The 20,947-nt window shown below is 48.0% G+C and overlaps 2 protein-coding genes and 1 non-coding gene across 3 annotated transcripts; 2 read left to right on the forward strand and 1 right to left on the reverse strand.

Moving 5' to 3' along the window:
- Window positions 1-4,024: 4,024 nt before the first annotated feature.
- Window positions 4,025-8,239, reverse strand: IMP4 (IMP U3 small nucleolar ribonucleoprotein 4). The gene is made up of 10 exons (XM_047772198.1): window positions 8,129-8,239; window positions 7,684-7,799; window positions 7,433-7,541; window positions 5,944-6,027; window positions 5,122-5,231; window positions 4,911-5,043; window positions 4,669-4,823; window positions 4,491-4,585; window positions 4,299-4,372; window positions 4,025-4,220 (listed from the first exon to the last, which is right to left on the reverse strand). Exons 2-10 carry the CDS (start codon window positions 7,684-7,686, stop codon window positions 4,108-4,110), a joined length of 876 nt encoding a protein of 291 aa, XP_047628154.1. The 5' UTR covers window positions 7,687-7,799; window positions 8,129-8,239; the 3' UTR covers window positions 4,025-4,107.
- A 223-nt stretch (window positions 8,240-8,462) lies between these two features.
- On the forward strand, window positions 8,463-11,930 carry CCDC115 (coiled-coil domain containing 115). The gene is made up of 5 exons (XM_047772199.1): window positions 8,463-8,595; window positions 8,671-8,774; window positions 8,862-8,944; window positions 9,585-9,716; window positions 11,366-11,930. The coding sequence occupies exons 1-5, from the start codon at window positions 8,485-8,487 to the stop codon at window positions 11,476-11,478; spliced, it is 543 nt and encodes a 180-aa protein (XP_047628155.1). The 5' UTR covers window positions 8,463-8,484; the 3' UTR covers window positions 11,479-11,930.
- A 1,434-nt stretch (window positions 11,931-13,364) lies between these two features.
- On the forward strand, window positions 13,365-13,436 carry TRNAE-UUC (transfer RNA glutamic acid (anticodon UUC)). The gene has a single exon. It is a non-coding gene; the product is annotated as a tRNA-Glu (tRNA).
- Window positions 13,437-20,947: the final 7,511 nt, after the last annotated feature.

Genomic DNA, 20,947 nt, shown 5'->3' on the forward strand with positions numbered 1-20,947 from the left:
CTGCCCCCTTCCCAAGGATCCGCCAGTGTAGATGGGCTCATCCACCCCTCACCTCAAGGGTAAGGGGTGTGGATAAAGTTCATTAGCGTGCTGTTTAAGTCAGGGACAGGCAAACTGTTTCTTAAAGGGCTTGGGTTCTTTAAGAAAACTTGTCCTTGTCCCAGCTACTCAACTCTGCCATGCCTTGTGAAATATGTAAAGGCATATGTAAAGGAATGAATGTGATTGTATTGCAAACTTCGTGGGCACTGAAATTTTGTCACAAAAGTGTTGGTGGTCTGCAGGCTGTGGTTTTCTGATCCCAGTTTAAGTGACTGAGAGGTGAAAGCAGGTCAGTGCAGGTGTTTCTCTCATTGAGCGATTAGTAGAAATCACTGTTGACTGTTTATCACCATCACCTGTGAGAGTTCAAAGGGGGTCAGTAGTGATCACCAAGGATGGACATTGATAGTGAACTCATTGAAGGTGAGAGTTCCTTCAGTGTTCACACAGACTATCCATAGATGTCAGCAGTGGTCACTGGGAGGTCAGAGTCTGAAAGTAACCACTGGGACTTAGAATGTTAAAGTAATTGAGGTGTCAAAAGAGTCGGGGAAGGTCATCAAGGACTCCTATTCAGGGCTGATAGTGAATGTCAGTGGGATCAGAGATTTCTTGGATGGCTGCTGGAGACACAGGGTTGCAAGACATGGAAATACCAGCAGACTTTGAGGCTCACTGGAGAAGCCAGAGACCCAAATCCTTGAGTCCTCATGGACACTAATGGCAGTCACTTGGGGGTAGTGGGTACCAGAGTAAAAGGGTGAGGGAGAGCCACCGTGGGAGCACAAAAGGCCTTTATGGACCCTGCTCATGGTGGATGTCATTGGATGGCAATGGTCACTGGAAACCGGTGATATCTGGGGATCAGAGGCAATGCTGAGTCAGTGAGCCACCATATCATCTATGGTGGTGACAGGGAGGCAGGGTGGTTGACCCAGCAAAAGGGTTCTGGCCAGCTGGGTATCTTGTGTTCCACTTCCAGCTAAGGGTCTGCCCAACAGGATGGGATATATTATGACTACTCTCTCCCTGGCTTGGGGGGCATCTGTCTGTCCAGAGGGCTTGACTTTTTTGTAGGCTGGGTCTGTCTTCCTGGCAGAGCTTAAGTCTGTCAAGCTGAAGGTCTGGCTAGCTAGTTGACTGCATAGTGGGGTGTCTCTCCACCGAGTAACATCTTTGTCCAGTGGCAGGGCTCTCTGTTTGTTCTTGAGTGATTGTCTGTTGGCTGGCTGGAAGTGGGGTGGGAAGGACACAGGTCTTTCTGGATGCCTGGCTGGCCATTTTCCCACCTGTCCACGAATCTGCCTGGCTGTCCTGCTGTGGTCTGTTTGTCTCACCCTAGGACTCTACCTGGAAATCTGTCTTACCAGGTGGCTATGTGTCTGTTTGCAAGCCTTTTGGGGGATGCTTCTGCCTAAATGGCCTGTGAATAGAAGTGGCTAAGACTTTCAATCCACCTGCTGTGCTTCCAGTGTTGGGTATCTATCTTTCTGGCTGCATGTCTACCTCTCCATTCTATACCCTCCTGTTCAACCAGCCTCCTTTTTTTTTATGATTTTTAATTTTTACATTATAGCTGGTTTAGCGTTCTGTCAATTCCAGACTGCCCTTCTGACACTGGCCCTCCCATGTCTCTCCAACATCCAAACTCTCCTGACTTGCCCTCTGATCAGCGCAGCTGGATGTGGGGGGTGGGAAGACTCCCCAAGACCTCCTCCAGTAGCCCTGGCTGCCCCTTTCTGTTCCCCCACGGAACTGCAAGCTGCCTTTTTACAATGGGACTGACTGCTCCTTCCGTGTACCCTACTGGCAGCAGTCCTGAGTTGTAAGACCAGCTGGCACTGCCCTACAGGACCTGAGCACTCCAGAGGCCACATGCCATATGCCAGTTTGCCACCTGCTTGCCAGCTCAGAGTGCTAGATGAACTGGCCACCCAATACAGCCAAATGGATGGGGTGCTGGAAGGTGCTCAGGGGAGATTTCACAGTGCTGTGAAGAACCCAACCTGCACCAATGCCACAAAGGGGAAATTGTAACTAACAGTGGAGAAACTTGGCAGACACCACCTTCACCTAGAAAGTTTGTGACATCCCTATTGAACAGTTCTTCTCCTGCTTCCCTTTTTGCTAGGCCACAAAAGAAAAGGAGAAATTTGAAAAAATTCTCTCATTGCTCCACTCTGTTAAGAACCTTTGGGTTGGGTGGGCTGATCTGTTGGTCCATCCACAAATCTGGCATTTGGCAAACAGGAAAATGCCACTAGATATCTGAAATAATATATTTGGAATATATAACATGAAATACACAGAATTTGGGAGTTCTTGTTGTGGCTCAGTGGAAACATATCCAACTAGTATCTATGAGAATGTGGGTTCAATCCCTGGCCCTGCTCAGTGGGTTAAGGATCAAGTGTTGCTCTGAGCTGTGGTGTGTATCACAGATGTGGCTTGGATCCCAAGGGGCTGTGGCTGTGGTGTAGGCCGGCAGCTGCAGCTCATTTGACCCCTAGTCTGGTACGGGTGTGGCCCTAAAAACCAAAAAAAAAAAGGAAAGGAAAGAAAGAATTTGGAATAACTGTTCATTTCTTCAATGTGACAGGTGTTTTTGTTATTCTTGTTGAATATTATCTTTTAGAGATATATGAAAATGTTATGAAATGATACAGTGTCTGGAATTTGCTTCACAATAAAGTGGAGGAGATAAAGGGAGTGGGTAAGGCTACAAAGGAAACTAGATTGGTCAACCTTAAGACAGTCTCCTGGACTCACTGAGCAGTCCCCTCTGCTCTTATGTTTGGAATTCTCCACGATTAAAAGATTTAAAACAATCAATCAATGAGGTAAATAGTTTTTTCTATAAAGATCAACAGGTCACAAAGAACACACATAGACAATAGCCAATGAGTATCTGAAGATGAACAACCTCGTCATAACCACAGAAATGCAAATTCAATTGGGGAACCATTCTGCACCAGGAGCTTGGCCAAGATGATAAGTCTGACAGTGCCTGGTACAGACAAGGACATAAGGAAACACGCACTCTGATCTACTAACAGTGGCTGGGAGAGATCCTCTTGGAAAACAATTCAACAGCATCTATAATCATTTTAAAGACACGATTCTGGAGTTCCTGTTGTGGTGCAGCAGAAACGAATCTGACTAGCATCCACAAGGATACAGGTTCGATCTCCGGCCTCGCTCAGTGGGTTAAGGATCCGGCATTGCTGTGGTATAGGTTGCAGATGCGGCTCAGATCTGGCATTGCTGTGGCTGTGGTGTAGGCCTGCAGCTGATTTGACTCCTAGCCTGGGAACTTCCATATGCCGTGGGTACAGCCATAAAAAAGCCCCCCCCCCAAAAAAAAGACACACTTCCATCTGCAGGAGTTTACTCATCAGATACAGTTGCATCAGTATGCACAGAGATATTTTCAATGTTCTTGAAGCAATGTTTGTGGTAGTTAAAAACAGGAAACGACTTGAATGTACAGCCATTAAAGCGTGGTGAATCCATAGATACCACAACCTAGACATGTCCTTGGTAACCCAAGAAGACCCTAAAGAAATCATTAAATGGAAAGATGGCCATGATGAAGCTCTCCACTGTCTGTGAACCTGAGTGCACTGGGTTCTCTGAGGAACCTGAATTACACTCAAAGCCACAATGAAGTCTGCATCTTATTTTCTGTCTGTCCCACTCTCAGTGAGACTTCCGCACTCACATTATTACTCCCACTCCTGGAAGATGAACTCACAGGCCCCCTGACTCCTAAGTGACAGCAACACCAAATCCCTCGGGTACTACCAAACCCTCCCTATGGTCAAGGGGCAAGCCAGCACCTTGAGCCTGCCTTGTCATAGACACGCTGTCACCACCAGCCCTGAGAATGTCCCAGAGTTGTCAGGTCCCCACCTGAGGAGACCACACTTCCTTCATGCTCAGCCTAACAGACCTGTTCCTGATCACTCAGAGACAAAAAGAGTGCTCTGACATTCAGGTTTTATTCTCACTCCTCCCCAGCTCCCAGGTCGGCGATCAGGTCCATGTTCTGACCGGTGAGGAGGCTCACTCAGCGCTTAGGAAGACCCTCTTGTGTGCAGTGTTGGTGTAGGGGTGCCAGCGCCACTCCACGTCTGCTGTGGCCTCCTGTTCCAGCGTGCCCAAGCGGATCATGTACACTGGGGAAGGGAACGTGGTCACCAACACAACCAGCAACCCCCACCACCACCAGGTGTGGGATAAAGCCCAAAACTCACACTTCATCTCAAAGCGAGGCCCGACCTCAGTCAGCTCCACGTTGCGGTGGTCAGTCTTCTTATACACATGGTGCCTGGGGTAATGGGGCCAAGGCGGGGGTGAGGGAGGTAAGGAGCAGCTGCGGGGTCAACAACAAACAGTACAGGGACACACAGGTCAGGACAACATTCAGGCCCAGCCCAGGGACCCACCGGAAGGAGATGTAGTCATCCTGGTTGGCAAAGGTGATGACCCGGCGGCTGTCATCTTTGGGCACAGGGAATAGGTAGCGGAGGATGTCAGAGACCTGGAGCAGAAAAGAGGAAGAGCAGCAAATGCCTGGCCTGGAACCCCAGGCCCCCGGCCCTCACCCCAAGCCCTCAGACTCACCCGCTTACCCAGGCGGGAGGAAAAGCCATGCATGATGAGGTGAGGCTTGGCCTCTGACGCGGTGCCCAGGTCGGGGATGTCATGCCGCATGACCACGTTGCACAGTGTGAAGTACGCAGTTGGGCCAAAGGGCAGGTGGCTGACAATGAGCCCCACTGGCAGGGCCACAGGCAAGCCGTCAGAGACCCTCTGTTCTCAGCCAGCCGTCCTGGCAGCACCCTGCTCCCTCCCACCAGCCTTACCAGGTGTGCCTCGATGCTCATGGACAACCAGCAGGTCAGTGACCCCATTGGCTTTGCAGGCTCGCACCAGTGCCCCGACCTCGTGCCGGCCTCGGTTCATGCGCTGGGCGCCAGGGAACACTAATTTCAGCTCCTGCAAACAAACGCCCTCCGGTTAGGACTGGGGCCACTGGGGCCTGAGTATCTCCCACTCACTCCCTGCCACTGGTACCTTTGCAAACATTTTGAGGCGGGAACTGGGATCTCGAGAGGTAGTGATCATGACTTTGGGATCCTCGACCCCTGCCCATCGATACTCATCATCCATATGGTTGGTGACACCTGTTAGGAGCATGAGGCATGAGAACATGACATTGTCTAAGGAAGGGAAGTGACAACTTGGGGTGGCCGGCTCTACCTAGAGTCTGTCTGACAATACCTTCCAGGGTGGAAACGCTCTGTACCTGCTCTGGGCAAGTGGGTAGCCCCTGGACCGCATTGGCTACAAGCACAAGTGCAACCGAGGAAGCGAATCTTTGTATTTGATCCAATTTTAGTTCATCTAAGCTGTAGTAATCACATGGAGCTCATAGCAACCAGGTTAGCTCAAGCGCAGATTCTGTTAAGGCCAAAGGTAACAAACTCCTTTCCCTCATAACAAATGTTGATAACTTTTGTTATTCCTTTCATATTTGTTAAATAACATAATGAACGAAACATCCGTTGTGCCAGTGAGGTGCTGGTCGCTAAGGACACAACAGTGAACAAAATGGACACTGTTCTGCCTCAGAAGAGCCCACAGTCCTAGTGAGGGGGACACAACACACAAAACAAAGCAAAGAGTGAGGTAACGCTGTGTCATATAAACAGAATTGGGAGCATTTAGGGAAAGATCCTCTGAGGTGTCATCTGTGCAGAGCCAGGCAGGCATCTGGGGAACCATTTCAGGAGGGGAGCTATAGAGCCTTTCTACAATGTGTCAGCAGGATGACGTGGAAGCCAGCAGGCTCCAGGGCAGGGAGAGGAGCTGGCTCACGGGGTCAGGGAAGGTCACCTTCACCACCGGCATCATCAAACTCCAGGGATCCCTGTAAGGCCAGAGCCTCTCTGCGTAACTCCGTGGGAATGAGGCGGTTCTCTGTGGGGGGGAGACAGAGGGGCTGAGTGAGACACACGCGTGGAGCCTTCTGTTTATACAACACTTGGTACAAACTTGATGGAAAAATATCCCTTTTCCCCCTTTCTGGGCAAAGAGGTGATAGGTAATCATTGAGAAAGGGGACAAAAACAATTTATTTTTGGCTACATGCCAATCTGTTAACAGTGGTTATAGGCGATTTCATTTTCCAAAGTTCCTTAGTCTCATGGCTTGAGGGCTTTCAAATATATTTAATCACAAGTACGCACCATTTCTTGAAAAAAACTAACAATTTTTTAAAGAATAAACAGAAACCTTTTTCTGCATGAAGGTGGACCAGAATCCCTGAAACTGACAATAAAATCACTAATCATGATGCTCTGAGTCAGAGATTTCCTCTGTGAACTAAAGCTGGGCTTGGCAGAGGGACTGGGCAGTGGGCATGCCCTTGAACCCAGCACTTCTCTCTAACATGCCCTGGACAAATTTTTGCACATGGAAGACAATATTTATAGCAGCAGAGTTGCCCTAAACTAAAAATAAGGTCATCACCACCCAAAGGGAAATGGATGAAGACCTTGTGGAATATTCACCAGAGGGAGCCTCACCTCCACTCACTGGATCTTAGAAACCTGTTGAAGGAAAACATAAAGCTGCGAAAGAATAAACACAACCTAATACTACCTTTACAACTAAAAATCAATCAGTATGATTTCAGAACAAAAACAAGCATGATATACTCAAAAAACAAGCAAGGAGATGGTTTATTTTAAAACAATATTCAATACTGATTATCTAAGTTAGAAATATTTCTGAATTTCAATATATTGATTATTTTTCATTTCTTGACGTCAGCAGATAGGTCAAAGCTGTTACGCTTAACATATACATACACATACCACATATACTTTATATGTCTAAAACCTAAGAAAATCAAAGTGACACAAAGAACAAATACAGCATTTCCAATCAAGCATGTGTGACAGACTTCATTAGTACAGCAAATGAAAAGTTAAATGCCTAATTTACAACGCAAATAAACTTAAGGTTTACACGAATTAAGTTTCAAAATACAAGGGTCTCATCAACAGCACTATTCTTGTTACCTTGTAGTAAGGAAGGTAGCAAAGAAGAAAAACGACGGGGCGGGGTGGGGGACCTCTACGACCACGTAAAATGCTTAAATTTGCTAAGTACTAGATATTGTAAATAAAATTAATAGGTAAGCTATAAAATCTGGGTACTGCAGCATAAATGACAAGTAACTCATACCATCATGAAAAGGACAGCTGCAATTACGAAGACACAACAGGCAAGGAAAAGACGGCGTTTTTCATTGGGCCTTTTTACCGCTGGGTTTTAAAACGCAAGCCTTTTGGAGACCGGGGGGCGGGAACTGACTTACCTTCAAGCGCGCGCCGAACCTTGTCCTTCCTCTCCTGGGCGGTTCGCTGAGCCTCCTCTCGCGCCTTGCGGTACAGGTACTCCCGGCGAAGGCGGGCCTCGCGGCGCAGCTACGGAAGAGCGCGCCCGTACAGAGCACCCTTTTTCGCCACGCAGAGCCGAACCAGGGAAACACCCGCCCGAGGCCCAGGGGCCACATTCCCAGCCTCCACGAGCCCCCAACCTCCAAGACAGAAGGTTAAACGTCCTTACCATCCTGAGAGCGGCTTCCACGCGGGTCCAGGAGAATCCTCCGTCACCGCCCACGCAACGCAGCCCTCGCTTCCGCCCTCAACCGATAAGGTCACAAGAAGCTTCACTAGACTCCTCTGCTGTCGAGAATGCCCAAAATTAAAATGGCAAACAGTGGGTGGGAGTTGCAAGGCGATTGGCTAGTTTGGAATCACATGCTCACAGGAGCAACCAATGGGCGGGGCGGATTGTGCGAGACAAGGTGCTGTCACGTGGCTTAGAAGGGCTGTTTGTAAGTATTAGCCCCTGGCTTCACTACTAACAGCCGCGGCTCCGCAGTATGCCTAATTTGAGATGACGAGCCGCTAAAATAATAGTTGTCGGGCTAAAGTAATAGTTGTCGGCTCGAAATAGTCCAGCAACTGTAAAACCAGCACAGCCATTGACTGGAAGACCGACCACCTACCGGTTCCTTCTCTCGTTATATTTAAAGCCGCTCCTCCGAGGGTTGCAGAACAGCCACGCCTCCTTCCACAGTCACTGCAACGTCCTAAGTAGCCGCTTCCAGAAGTGACTCGGAATCACCCACACTTCACCGACGGCCTACTGGCTGGCCAGCTTCGGGTGCTCGCCTGACTAACCGTTCATCACCTACCCCTGCCGCTGCTCAGAGGACACTTGAGGAGCACCAGCTGGCAGCCACTACCCAGTGGGCGTCAGGGCCCTCTGCTGGGAACGCCCCCCTATTGGCTGTGCTGACGGCGAGGAGGGCGCTGATTGGGCGACCTGGAAGGAGCCGGCTCCCAACAGTGTGAGGAACCCATGGCGGCAGCGAACCTTCGAGCGGAGCTGGATTCGCTGCTCCTGCAGCTGCTCGGGGACCTGGAGGAACTGGAGACCAAGCGCGCGGCGCTGAACGCCCGGGTGGAAGAGGTGCGGGGCCTGGGGCGGGCGGGCGGGCGGGCAGCGGAGGTTACTGAGTTTCACTGCTCTCCTGTCTCCGCTCAGGGCTGGCTCTCGCTTTCCAAAGCTCGCTACGCTATGGGTGCCAAGTCGGTAGGGCCCTTGCAGTATGCCTCCCGCATGGAGCCCCAGGTCTGCGTCCGCACCAGGTGAGGAGCCTTGCATGCTGCAACGGGTGGGCAGGCAGGGGCCGGGCCGGGGCCGCCAAAGGTCCAGCCTCCCTTCTCGTTCTTTAGCGAGGCCCAGGATGGACTCCAGAAGTTCTGGTTGGTGAGAGCCGGCCCCAGGACTCCAGAGGAGGTGGGGCCTCGCGAGTCAGGTGAGCCTATTCTTCTTCCCCTCAGGGCTCCTTCGTTTGTCAAAGACAAAAGGCATGGACAACTAAGGAGATGATTTTATTTAAGCTGTTGCCATAGAGACCGCGCCTCAGATCTGAAGATCAGAATATCTCAGAAAAGTGGTTTTTTGCCTTAGACTTTTATAGGGAGAAATAAACTACAGGTGAAGTCCTCTACAAATGGGATTGTTTTGCAGAGAAAGTCTCGGCCGAACAGAAGATATTTATTGCTGTGTCTAGCTAGTTTCAGGGGGACAAAGCTCTAATCTCAGTTAATCATTTGTAAGACAAAGAACAGGGAGTTTGAGAGTCTGTTTGGCCTTTCAGCATGTTCAGGCAGAATGGCAAATGTCAGTGTCTGGGTTTTTCACAGGTAAACAAGGGAGGGTCATCTCCTGGTTTTATGATGGTCAAGAGAAAAAATGGACAGACTCTCATCTGAATTATAAGGGAAAGGGTGGTTCTTTGTGGTAAGCTGTTTTCCAGAACTTAAAAAGTTTGAGAGGATTTTCCAACTGTCAGTATTTTTTGGGATCATGAGCTCAGACCAAATTCAACATTGTCACTGAGAAAACAAGGACCAAGTAACGAGACCCCCAACCTCCAGCCTTTCTTTCTCCAGCTCTGCGTAAGCGCAAGGGTCCCACCAAGATGGCAGAGCCAGAACCTTCCCCAGCTCCCCAGGACCCTCTGAACTGGTTTGGAATCCTTGTTCCTCACAGTCTGCGGCAGGCTCAAGCCAGCTTCCGGGAGGGTGAGTGGACCCTGCCAGGGACCCTCAGTCTACAGGGGGCCTTTGAGCACTCATGCTTGGTCTAGGGTTAGTCTGCAAAGGGATTTGCAGGTTTTCTCCACTGCAGATTTTTGTTGCAGACCTGTTTTTTCAAAAAGCACTTACTGACTGTTGGTGGAGTTCTAGGCTCTTGAAAGTGGACAGACACCTTATGGGATGTTTATTCTATTGAAAGCAGAAAAGACAACATGCAAACAAGCCAGCAGTGAAACTTATGCAAAAAATAAGGTAGAGTATGGTAGGATGGAATGGACTGGGGGAGCTGTTTTATGAAGGGTAGCCTGGGAAGGCCTCAGAAGAGATGAAGGAGAGATCTCTGTTGGTGGTCTGGGGGAACAGTGCTCTAAATGGAGGAATAAGTGAGGACAGAAGCCCTGAGGTAAGGTTGTGTCTGGAATGATGGAGAGGAGGCCAGTGGACTGGAGTGGAGGTGGTGAAGCGGGGAGCACCAGGACCCAAGGGTCAGAGGGCCAGGTGATTTGAGAGCCATGTAGGAGGACTCGGAGTGATGGGTCCCTCTGAGCAGAGGTGCAATTGGACTCACAGGGTGAGAGAAATCTGTAGGTTCTAGGTAAAAACAGTCAAGAGCAGAGGGAGGAAGCAGGTGCCAGGGAGCAGCTGGTATGAGGTATACAGGTGGAGAACAGGTGGGACGCTGCTTGTTTTTCTAATAGAAGCCACAGGATTTGCTGACAGATCAGTTTGGGAGTAAGGGAGAGTCGTGAAGGGTGACCCCACAGTCTCCAACTAGAATGCCTGAAAGGGTGGATGGGGTTGGAGGGCTGCAGAGCAGCAGCTGAGGCAAAGTCAGCTGTTGGTGTGTTCCTGGTGCTGTGTGATAGAGATTCTGAGCGGGTGGTTGAGCACATACATCTGGAGTTTGGGAGCAGCCTGGACTGGAGAGAGTTGGAAGCCCACTGCATAACACTGGTTTCAAGTCCCCAAGTTACTGACCCAGACACAGCATTAAAGTTGAAATGAGATTAAGATCAGCAGGAGGGTGGACAGGAAGTGAGGTGAAGGAGAAGGAAAGAAACCAGGCAAGGAGACTGAGAACCAGCCGAGAGGCAGGAGCAACACCAAGAGGGTAAGATGTGACCTGGAGGGAAGTGATCAGGTGTTTGGCCAGCTCTGCTGCCAGGCAGATAGGCTGAAGATAAGACTGGCCAGTGACTGAGTGGTGTGGAGGGCCAGAGGACTTGACAGCAGCAAAGACATCAAGTGAAAGCAACCTAGAAGTGGATCCAGAGGGTGGACCACCCTTGGGGGCGGAGAAAACAGGCAGAAGGAGAGAGAGTGAGAGCATCGAGGGGCTGTGATAATGGAGAAAAGAAGGAAGTGAGGGCATGAGACCAGGTTATGATCTGTACATTTTTAGTTCCTGGTGGGTGACCTAAGGGGACAAGAGAGTCTTCTGAAGAGGACATTTTAACAAAGACTTGAAGGATATAAGGGTGTGAATCCTATGAGGTTTTTGAGTAGCCCATGCAAGGCTACTCCTGGAATGTTTCAGGAATAGTGGGAAGGCTGGAGAGGCCTGGGGATGTCCAGAGCCTCTGAGCCAAGTGTACCACAGATACCATGGTGACAACTCTCTTCTCTTCCTCTAGGTCTGCAGCTGGCTGCAGACATGGCCAGCCTTCAGATTCGAATCGACTGGGGTCGAAACCAGCTCCGGGGGCTCCAGGAGAAACTCAAGCAGCTGGAGCCTGGGGCTGCCTGACCTGCCACCACAATGGCAGGGCAGTGAGCATAGCTGTTCCTTAATGTGGCTGCCTTATCTCAGGCCTTCTTCCTTCACAGATCCCCCACCCCCACCTCCCCAGTTAATTCCACCTCATTATTTCTCTGGTCCTCATGTTTCCAACTTCGTTAGGAGGGAAAATTTGAAGAGGCAAGCTGATTAATGTTGAAAGGCACTTCCCTGAAACTATCTTTAGACTTGTTTTGTCCTAGGTTAGTTCACATCACTCAACAACTGTAACAACATCGTGAGTAACTCAGCTGGAGTTCTTCATTATAGGATGAGATACTGCACAGCTAGTGGCAGGAAAGGACAAGAAGTTGGTGCCTCAGTTTCACTAGATCCTCAAAACCGATTTTGATTGAGGAAAAACAATTTTACACAGCTAACAGATCGGGAAGAATGATTAATAAAATAATAAAAAACACAGACACCTGAGTAGATAGATGAGTAACCCTCGTCAGAAAGTGAAACGAATCTGACCCAGATTTTCAAGGGAACTCTATCAAGAGACCTTTCAGGTTTTTAAAAACCTGCCTAAAAGTTTTCTCTTTCGAGAGTGTCTTTTAATTTGTTGAAGAGCCAGGAACTCTGTGTCTTGCTTCATTTCCCTGCTGGCTTGTTGGTATTTTTAGCAGTTTGTAAGAGCTAATGGTTATGTTTGGGAGTTATTTTTTCATAATATGAGATATAAATGTTTTTTCCCAGTTTGTCTTTAATTTTGCTCGCAATGTTTTTAAAGAAAAAAAACTTTTGTTATAAAATAAAACACATTAAACAGCACAGACCAATCGAATATCTTAATGAATAAGGTGAAAGCTACCATCCTATCACTCAGCTTTTGTTTTTTTAAGTCAGTTTTCTTTCTGGAGTTGAATTTATTGGGTTTGTAACTGATGCAACGATAAGGGAATTCACCAATGTTTTCCTCAAGAACTTTAGTGTTTGTGGTTGAGGTATGGGGTGAGTCCTGCACTCAGCTTCCTCTTTTCTGCCATAGGTCGACGGTCAGCCCCCCTTACTGTCGATTCGAGATTCCACCTTTTTCTTTCGCTTAATACCCGTGTCATGTACCCACACCATATTTTGGCGTTTCCATTCTGTTTCGTTGACCTTAATGTCAGTTAAGATACAGGCTCCACACTTTTAATTCTTGAGCCTTGAATATATATTTTAACCACAGTAGGGCGAATTCTTCAGTTGGATTGGAGGAAATTGTTTTTATTTTGTTTTGTTTGCTCTGTTGAGCTTGAGTTGTCTGTTGAAAGCCTAATGTAAGCTTTTCCATTAGGAAACGCTGTTACTGGAGAAAAAAGGGCATCCCTCCCCCACATACAGAAGGTGAATTTCAGACCAAAATCCTGCCGCCAACGAAGTGCCAACCTGTGAGGTCTTCAGGCCAGAATGAGTGAAAAACATCTCTTTTCTCTTTTCGAGGAAGAGATTTTTCACGTGGAACGCAGTTTTGAGGGGTAGGGAGAGGGTATTTTTTGTTTGTTTTAGATGTCAGATGACATCGAAGGTAGAGCAATAGCTCTCCACTGCCCGCCTGAAGTTGGGTTTCGGGTGTAGCGGGAATCCCGGCGGGGTCTTGGGAGAGCGAACACTAACGAGCACCCAGCTACCCCTCTAGGCTGCAGTTCTGGAGACACTTCCGGGAGCAGAGGTTTCCACCCGCCAGGAAAGGCCCGGATGTGCCAGCTTAAGCGCTGTCGGCAGGATGTGTCTTTGACCCTTGCGTTCGCGCAGCCGCAATAAAGACGGGTTTCCGTAAGGTCCGAGGCGCGCAGCTGCTGTGTGTAGGTGCTGACGACAAGCTGACGTAGGTAATATATACACCAACGAGGAAACCCGCTTTCAGCAGTTCCCATATGGTCTAGCGGTTAGGATTCCTGGTTTTCACCCAGGCGGCCCGGGTTCGACTCCCGGTATGGGAACAAGATTGCTTTTCTTCCGCTGCCTTCTCAGGTTGGAAATATCTGTCAGAGCGTTTCCACTTTCTGCAAATCAAATTGAGTATGTCTCTCCCCATTTAAACCTAAAGATATTGTGGCTTGGGAAGCTCAGTGGTTTAATCAGAACAGTTATGTAAGGTACTATGTATACTGTAGCTGTGAAAATTATGAGTGTTTACATACTAAATATTGACTTTAATATTTAAATATATAACCTCCGCTCTGGAGGGCGCCCTGGCCGGCCTCCTCCATGGAGAGCGATGGGGAAGGGAGAGGCGGGGCCAGGCTTTCGGGTGTCCACAGGTTGCATGGTCCCTGAGCGGAGTTTGCAAAGGGGTGAGGAGCCAGGGGGTGGAAAGGGATGGGCGAGTTCCCTGACAATTTAACTCTCACTAGTACAGCGGCTGCTGTGTTTGTCCTCTGGTCCCTTGATTAGAGTTACTGGTTTTTCCGGGGAGCAATCCAGGCTTTTCAGCCCCTCCCACTTCCCCCATCCCCGCCTTTGTGAATATGGTTTGCAACTCCTCTACCCCAACAAGTGCACACTTTCGATCGGAAGGAGAGCCACATTCACAAACATGAGTTAGTAAGTGCCTTCCTCAATTTTCCATTCCTTTTCTCTGGTTTTATCAATTAGTCCAGGGAGATTATATGCAGGCCTGGGGTCCTGTCTCCAGGAGAACACTACCACATTTTGGGGCGGGGGGAATTATCTCTATAATCACACTCATTTTAAGTGTACAAGTTAAAATATTGTTGACTGAAAACAAATGCACAACATTTTTACTTGGGGCAAAATGAGTGCTATAGCCTAGGAGGCAGCATTTCAGACAGCTCTGAGAAACCACTTCAAAAAGGCAGGGTGGGAAGGTCAGCATATATGTGATTTTGGTGAAGAGGGGAGGTACATGCAATTAAGCACACAGCTTGCAGAAGTTTTCTGCTAGTGGTGAGGAGCAGACATCACCATGAAGGAGTTTAGTGCTTTTCTAGATATAAGGAGATGTGAGAATTGGGCTCATAAAATCTTCTCCTGAAAACATCTGTCTGAAGACCTGTTCTGCCAGTTTTTCCCAGAGCACGGAGTTTTTTCTCCTGATCCCCACCCTGAGCTCTTTTCAGGAAGTGTCGAATGTTGGCCGCTGCAGCAGCCCTTGATTCAACACTTGTAGAGTGCCAGTCTCCAGTTCACAGTGGTTTCTGGTCTGGAATGCAAAGAGCTTGGAATTATCAACTGGGGAAAAAAATACACAACCCAAAAGTTGAGAATTGTTTTATTTGGTAATCGAAACTGAGAACTTAAGCCCAGGAAGCAGCCTCTCAGAGGGACTGCTCCAAAGAGGTAAGGGAGGAGCCAGGATATATAGGAGTTTTTGCAAGAAACACCAGGTAGTTGGAACTTCAGCAGATTAACTGTTGATTGAAGAAAATCAGGTTAATGAATTTAGCACTTTCCTAGGTATGGGAAGATGCAAAAGTCTGAGCTCATTGGAATCATTCCTTTGATATGAACCTCTGAAATCCTGTTCTTTACCATGTGGAGTCCCCTCAGGTTGCTCCCTCAGGGGTGGCTGCAGTGACTTAGGGCCTGGCAGTGGGCAGCATGTAGGTCTTCACTGACTTCATTCTGAGCTCCCTCAGGGCTCACCTTGGGGAGACAGGTGAAGTGGCTGTAAATGGCTTGATGACTGCAACATCCTTTGTTTACTGACGTGGCAGGCAATATTTTTCATTCACATCCTTTTTTTTCTTTGCACATGAAATCAAGGGTCCTGCACTAGGAGTAATACCCAACAAAATGGTACAAACCCGAGCCACTGCAGTGATAACACCAGGTCCTTAACCTGCTGAGCCACAGGGGAACTCCTGTATTGTTTTAACTGATAACCCTTTATCTCCTAGGACTGACCTTTGAGAAAACCCAATGGATAATTCTGATTTTATATTAGTCATTAATGGTTCACATCTACGAGGACCTCATGGAAAGTACCAGGCTGCCTATGCCATTGTTTCTCTAGTGTCTATCCTTGAAAATGGTCCCTTGTCAAATGTTTCTTCTGCTGAAAAGGCTGAATCAATAGCACTAACAAGAGCCTGTCAGTTGGCAAAAGGAAAATCTTCTAATATTTACACAATCGCTATGCTTTTGGAGTGGTCCATGATTTGGGTATGTTCTGAATACAAAGAGAATTTTTAATATCCTGAGGACAGCCTATCAAAAATGGGAAACAAGAAGTGGAGTTGTTAGAAGTTCCAGTTGTGGCTCAGAGGTTTACGAACCCAGCTAGTATCCATGAGGTTCAATCCCTGGCCTCATTCAGTGCATTAAGGATCCCATGTTGCCATGAACTGTGGTATAGGTATGGCTGTGGCATAGGCCACAGCTGCAGCTCCAATTTGACCCCTAGCCTGGGAACTTCCATATGCCATAGAGGTGGCCCTAAAACACACACACACACACACACACACACACACGAAGAAGTGGAGTCATTAGATGCAATTCTGCAACCAAGTGCATTTGCTATTATTAAGTTATCGGGTCATTCAAAGGCTGACACTGCAGTGGCAGAGGAACCTCTCTAGCCACTTTCACCACAACTTCACAAAACGACAGCCCCTAACCACTGCCTTTTCCTTTCAGCCTCCCAGTTACCCTACTGACATGTTGTTAAAGTTTCAGAGACTGGCACCATTCAAAGAAAAAGACACCTGGACACAGAGGTGAGATTCAACTCCACTTAAAAGATTCCCTCTGGAGTTCCCTTCGTGGCACAGTGGTTAACGAATCCGACTAGGAACCATGAGGTTGCGGGTTCGGTCCCTGCCCTTGCTCAGTGGGTTAACGATCCGGCGTTGCCATGAGCTGTGGTGTAGGTTGCAGACATGGCTCGGATCCCGCGTTGCTGTGGCTCTGGCGTAGGCCGGCGGCTACAGCTCCGATTCAACCCCTAGCCTGGGAACCTCCATATGCCGCAGGAGCGGCCCAAGAAATAGCAACAACAACAACAGCTACAAAAACAAAAAAAGGCAAAAGGACTCCCTCTGGAGTTCCTGCTGTGGCACAGCAGAAACAAATCTGACTAGGATCCATGAGGTCGTGGGTTCAATCCCTGGCCTCACTCAGTGGGTTAAGAATCTGGCATTGCCGTGAGCTGTGGCATAGGTTGCAGAGGTCAGCTTGGATCTGGTGTTGCTGTGGCTGTGGTGTAGGCCGGCAGCTGTAGCTCCAATTTGATCCCTAGCAGGGGAACTTCCATGTGCCGTGGGTGCAGCCCTAAAAATAAATAAATAAATAAAGGACTCCCTCCAACCTAAATGGAAGGGCCCCTGTCAGGTTCCTTTAACTAGCTCATGCACCGCAAAGGGGAGGGAATTGACCCTTAGAATCATATTTCCCATCTAAAAAGGGCCCCTGCAGTGGACTGGTCTATAGAGAGAAGTGCTGGCCTCAAACTCATCTTAAAGTGACACTCTAATAGGAAAGAAACACCAATGCTAGTACAAAAAGGAGACATCATAAGCAAATAGCTAATTCAAGATGCCAGACTTGACCCAAATGATTATTTATAATGTTTCTTCTTGTTTTATTGGACCTTTGCACATGAATCAAATGTTTTCCTATCCTTAACCCACTGAGGCCAGGGATCAAACCTGCGTCTTCATGGATTCTAGTCAGATTTGTTTCCGCTGAGCCATGACCATGACAGGAACTCTAAATTTTTCATTATAGTTGATTTATTGTTCTGTCAATTTCTGCTGTAGGTTGTTGCAAACTCTTGGTGCAGGAATCCTTTGTTCTTACAGCTGTCCATGTAGGTCAGGTCACAATGTCCCTGTAAACCTCCATAAGACAAATGTTATTCGCTGTTCTGCAACCTTGTAGCTAAAGGTATAACATGGAGTTCCCATTGTGGCTTAGCAGGTTAAGAACCCAACCAGTATCAATGAATGGGTTCCATCCCTGACCTTGCTCAGTGGATTAAGGATCTGGCATTGCTGAAACTTGCAGTATAGGTCACAGATGTGGCTCAGATCTGGCATTGATGTGACTATGGTGAAGGCCCTCGTTCAACCCCTAGCCTGGGATCCTCCATGTGCCACAGCTGACAAAAACAAATAAATAAATAACTAAAGTATAGTACACAATAAAGGGAAGGGGAAGCATTACATTCTGTCTCCATGCCTCCTTGTGGCTTTTAATACTTAACGAACCCCATAAGCAAAGTGACATCATTACCCTTCATCTTACTTGTTCAAGGTCCCTCGCTAAGAGGAGGTGGGTTGGGGTATGGGCTGGTCACTCTGCCTAGGAGCATTTGGCCAGCACCCACTCTGGGTCCTCTCACCAATGCCCAGGCCCAGCTGAAGAGGCAGATCTCAACTAATGACACCCTCTGGGCCAGGTCCCCAGATCCTCCTCAGCTGTCCTCACTGAGGGGGCAAGGTGCCTGGGACCCAGTCAGCCCTCAGGCTCCTTAGGCTGAGTAAACAGTGGCTGGTCCCAGGGACCGCAACCCAGAGAGACTGCCTGGGCCATTAGGTCACTGGTGGGGCGGGGGGGAGAGGGCACCTGGACCCAGCCAGTGGGCAGCCATGGCAAGGGCCCTAGAGCTCTGGGGGACATAGTCCTCAGCCTGTCCCCAGGCCTCCACTTCTCCCCAACTCACTCGCCATCCCGAAACCAGAGGGCATGGAGGGCACCCAGTGAGAAGGCTGCTATCCACCCCTCACCTACCCTCTCTCTGCCTCACTGTTGGTGAGGTGGCCCTCTAATGGTCCTCATCCGGCCTGCCCCTATTACATTGTTATGGACAGTAACTTGCTCACTGGGTTAAGTGCTGTCTGCAGGCCTTCTCACCCTAAAGTTCCTTTCCACTTTGTAATAAATCGGTATTTCGTGGGGACATGTATACTAACAGAGCATATAAATACCCTGTGACTCCTCAAATTCCACCCACTAATTTTAATATCCATTGATAAGTCTTTTGTTACTGTAGTAAAAAAACACATACTTTTCAAATTATTTGTTGTGTTCTTTTATCTCATGGTCAATCAGGTATGTCCACAAGAGGAGGCCCAAGAGAGACTCAAAAAAAAACAAAGTTTACTCTACTCACATATCCTAGAGACTGGTCATAACGTGCCTGCAGAGTCACAGTGGAAGTGCCAGGTTTTGATCAGGTGGCAGAGGACAGAAGAGAGGGGAAATGGAGAACAAGTCTTCAGTGAAGTTTTGAGGGAAAGGGCTGGAAGGGCAGCGTAAAGGGCGGGATTGGCTAATTTGCATCCTTTCAAGGGGCTCTAAACTGTAGGTCCAAGGATGCCTGGTATGTGACCGTAAAATGATTAAGGCAGAGAAATTTGCTTCCTGGAGCACAGGGGCCAGGCAGAGGAAGTACTGCCTAGACGGGTTAGTATGCATGTCAGTGGTATTCGATATTCCAAGTCCTTTGCTATTTCTAAGAATTGGCTAGCCCTAGGAGGAGCAGCCTCTCCTTAGCCAGAAAGGGTTTTTTAATATGTCAAAATATCATAACTACATGAAATATATATGAAAATTTTAAATATCCACAATACAGGGAGTTCCCATCATGACTCAGCAGTAACAAACCCGACAGGTATATGAGGACAAGGGTTCGATTCCATCCCTGGCCTCGCTCAGTGGGTTAAAGATCGGGCGTTGCCTGAGCTGTGGGGTAGGTCACAGATGTGGCTCAGATCTGGTGTTGCTTTGGCTGTGGTGAAGGCCAGCAGCTACATCTCCAGTTCTACCCATAGCCTGGGAACCTCCATATGCTGCAGTTGAGGCCCTAAAAAGACAAAGATAAAATGAAATGAAATGAAATGAAAAAATAAAATAAAATAAAAAAATAAAAATACACCATACACCATTCTCCAGTGTAAGGATCAGTGACATTAAATATGTTCAATTGTTGTCCACCACCAATACTCTCCATCTCCAGCACTTTTTCATCTTGCCAAACTGAAACTCTGTGCTCATTAAACAGTAACTTCCCATTCCTCACACCCCTTAAGCTCTGGCAACAACTACTTTCTGCCTTGAAATTTGACTACTCTTGGGGTTTTTTGTTTTGTTTTGTTTTTTTAGGGCCATGCCCACGGCATATGGAGGTTCCCAGTCTAGGGGTCCAATAGGACCTGTAGCTGCCAGCCTACACCACAGCCACAGCAATGCCAGATCCATGCTGTGTCTGCAGCCTACACCACAGCTCATGGCATCGCCAGATCCTTAACCCTCTGAGCAAGGCCAGGAATTGAACGTGCAACCTCATGGCTCCTAGTTGGATTTGTTTTGGCTGCACCACTACCGGTACTCCGGTATTTGACTACTCTTGAAGTAAGTGTTTTAACTAAAGAAACACAAAGTACACCCCCCGCCAAGAGGTAGCTGCTTGCCTGACAGCAGCTTTGCTAGCCCCATACCACCCTTCTTGTAATCATGTAGCAACTATGTGCCTTATGTCTTTGCTAGCAGCCCTGCAAATCAGCTCCAAGCATTGCTCATCAGTTTTGCTTTTGTAATCTTTCTTGCTCAGCTTTTTAGGCAGGAACTCTTTCTGCTCTGGGGAAGGGGGAGGGCCGGGTTGCTTGCCAGGAAAAACAAGACCAGGAAGTCTGTATTGTGTAAAAGCTACCCAGAACAAAAACCTAGTGCTCAGACTCTAGAGATGACTCCTCTGAACCCACATGGGCACTGAATAAACCTGGCTACTCCACATCTCTGAATGTACCTTGTCTCTGTCCAATGCCACTGCTTCTGCAACACTCTAACTACCTTCTATAAGTAGAATCATACAGTGTTTGATTTTCTGAAATTAGCTTATTTCACTTAGGGTAACATCTTCTAGGGTCATCCATGTTGTAGCATGTGCCAGAATTTCACTATTATTATGTATTTTTTGGCCTCACCCATAGCATATGGAAGTTCCTGGGCCAGGGAATGAACCTGCACCACAGCACTGACCAAGCCACTGCAGTGACAATGACAGATCCTTAACCCACTGAACCATGAGAGAACTCCCAGAATTTCATTTTTTTTTTTAGGCTGAATAATATTGCACTGTATAGAATACATTTTGTCTAATGTGAATAGTGTTGCTATGATTATTAGTGTACAAATATCTGTTTGAGTCCCTGATTTCAGTTCTTTTGGGTATATACAAAAAAGTGGAACTGCTGAATCATGTGGCAATTCTATGCTTCATTTTTTAGGAACTGCCCTACTGTTTTCCATTTCCGCCTCACCACTTTACATTCCAACAATGTAAATGGGTTCCAATAAGGGTTCTAACCGCCAGCCTATGCCAGAGCCACAGCAACGCCAGATCGGAGCCACGTCTGGGACCTACACCACAGCTCACGGCACCACCAGATCCTTCACCCACTGAGCAAGGCCAGGGATTGAACCCGCAACCTCATGGTTCCTAGTTGGATTCGTTTCCACTGCGCCATGACAGGAACTCCTATGACAT

The sequence above is a fragment of the Phacochoerus africanus genome, chromosome 3 (genome assembly GCF_016906955.1).
Source record: "Phacochoerus africanus isolate WHEZ1 chromosome 3, ROS_Pafr_v1, whole genome shotgun sequence".
In the NCBI taxonomy this organism is placed as follows: Eukaryota; Metazoa; Chordata; class Mammalia; order Artiodactyla; family Suidae; genus Phacochoerus; species Phacochoerus africanus.

What these genes read in the sequence shown, in the direction of transcription:
- IMP4 (XM_047772198.1), bottom strand. An exon ending in GGTTCGGCGCGCGCTTGAAG is followed by an intron (nt 6,028 to 7,432) that starts GTAAGTCAGTTC and finishes TCCCCCCCACAG; the next exon opens with AGAACCGCCTCATTCCCACG. An exon ending in TGAGCATCGAGGCACACCTG is followed by an intron (nt 4,824 to 4,910) that starts GTAAGGCTGGTG and finishes TGGCCCTGCCAG; the next exon opens with TGGGGCTCATTGTCAGCCAC.
- CCDC115 (XM_047772199.1), top strand. Translation starts at nt 8,485, where the DNA reads ATGGCGGCAGCGAACCTTCGAGCGGAGCTGGATTCGCTGCTCCTGCAG. An exon ending in GGTGGGGCCTCGCGAGTCAG is followed by an intron (nt 8,945 to 9,584) that starts GTGAGCCTATTC and finishes TTCTTTCTCCAG; the next exon opens with CTCTGCGTAAGCGCAAGGGT. An exon ending in TCAAGCCAGCTTCCGGGAGG is followed by an intron (nt 9,717 to 11,365) that starts GTGAGTGGACCC and finishes CTCTTCCTCTAG; the next exon opens with GTCTGCAGCTGGCTGCAGAC.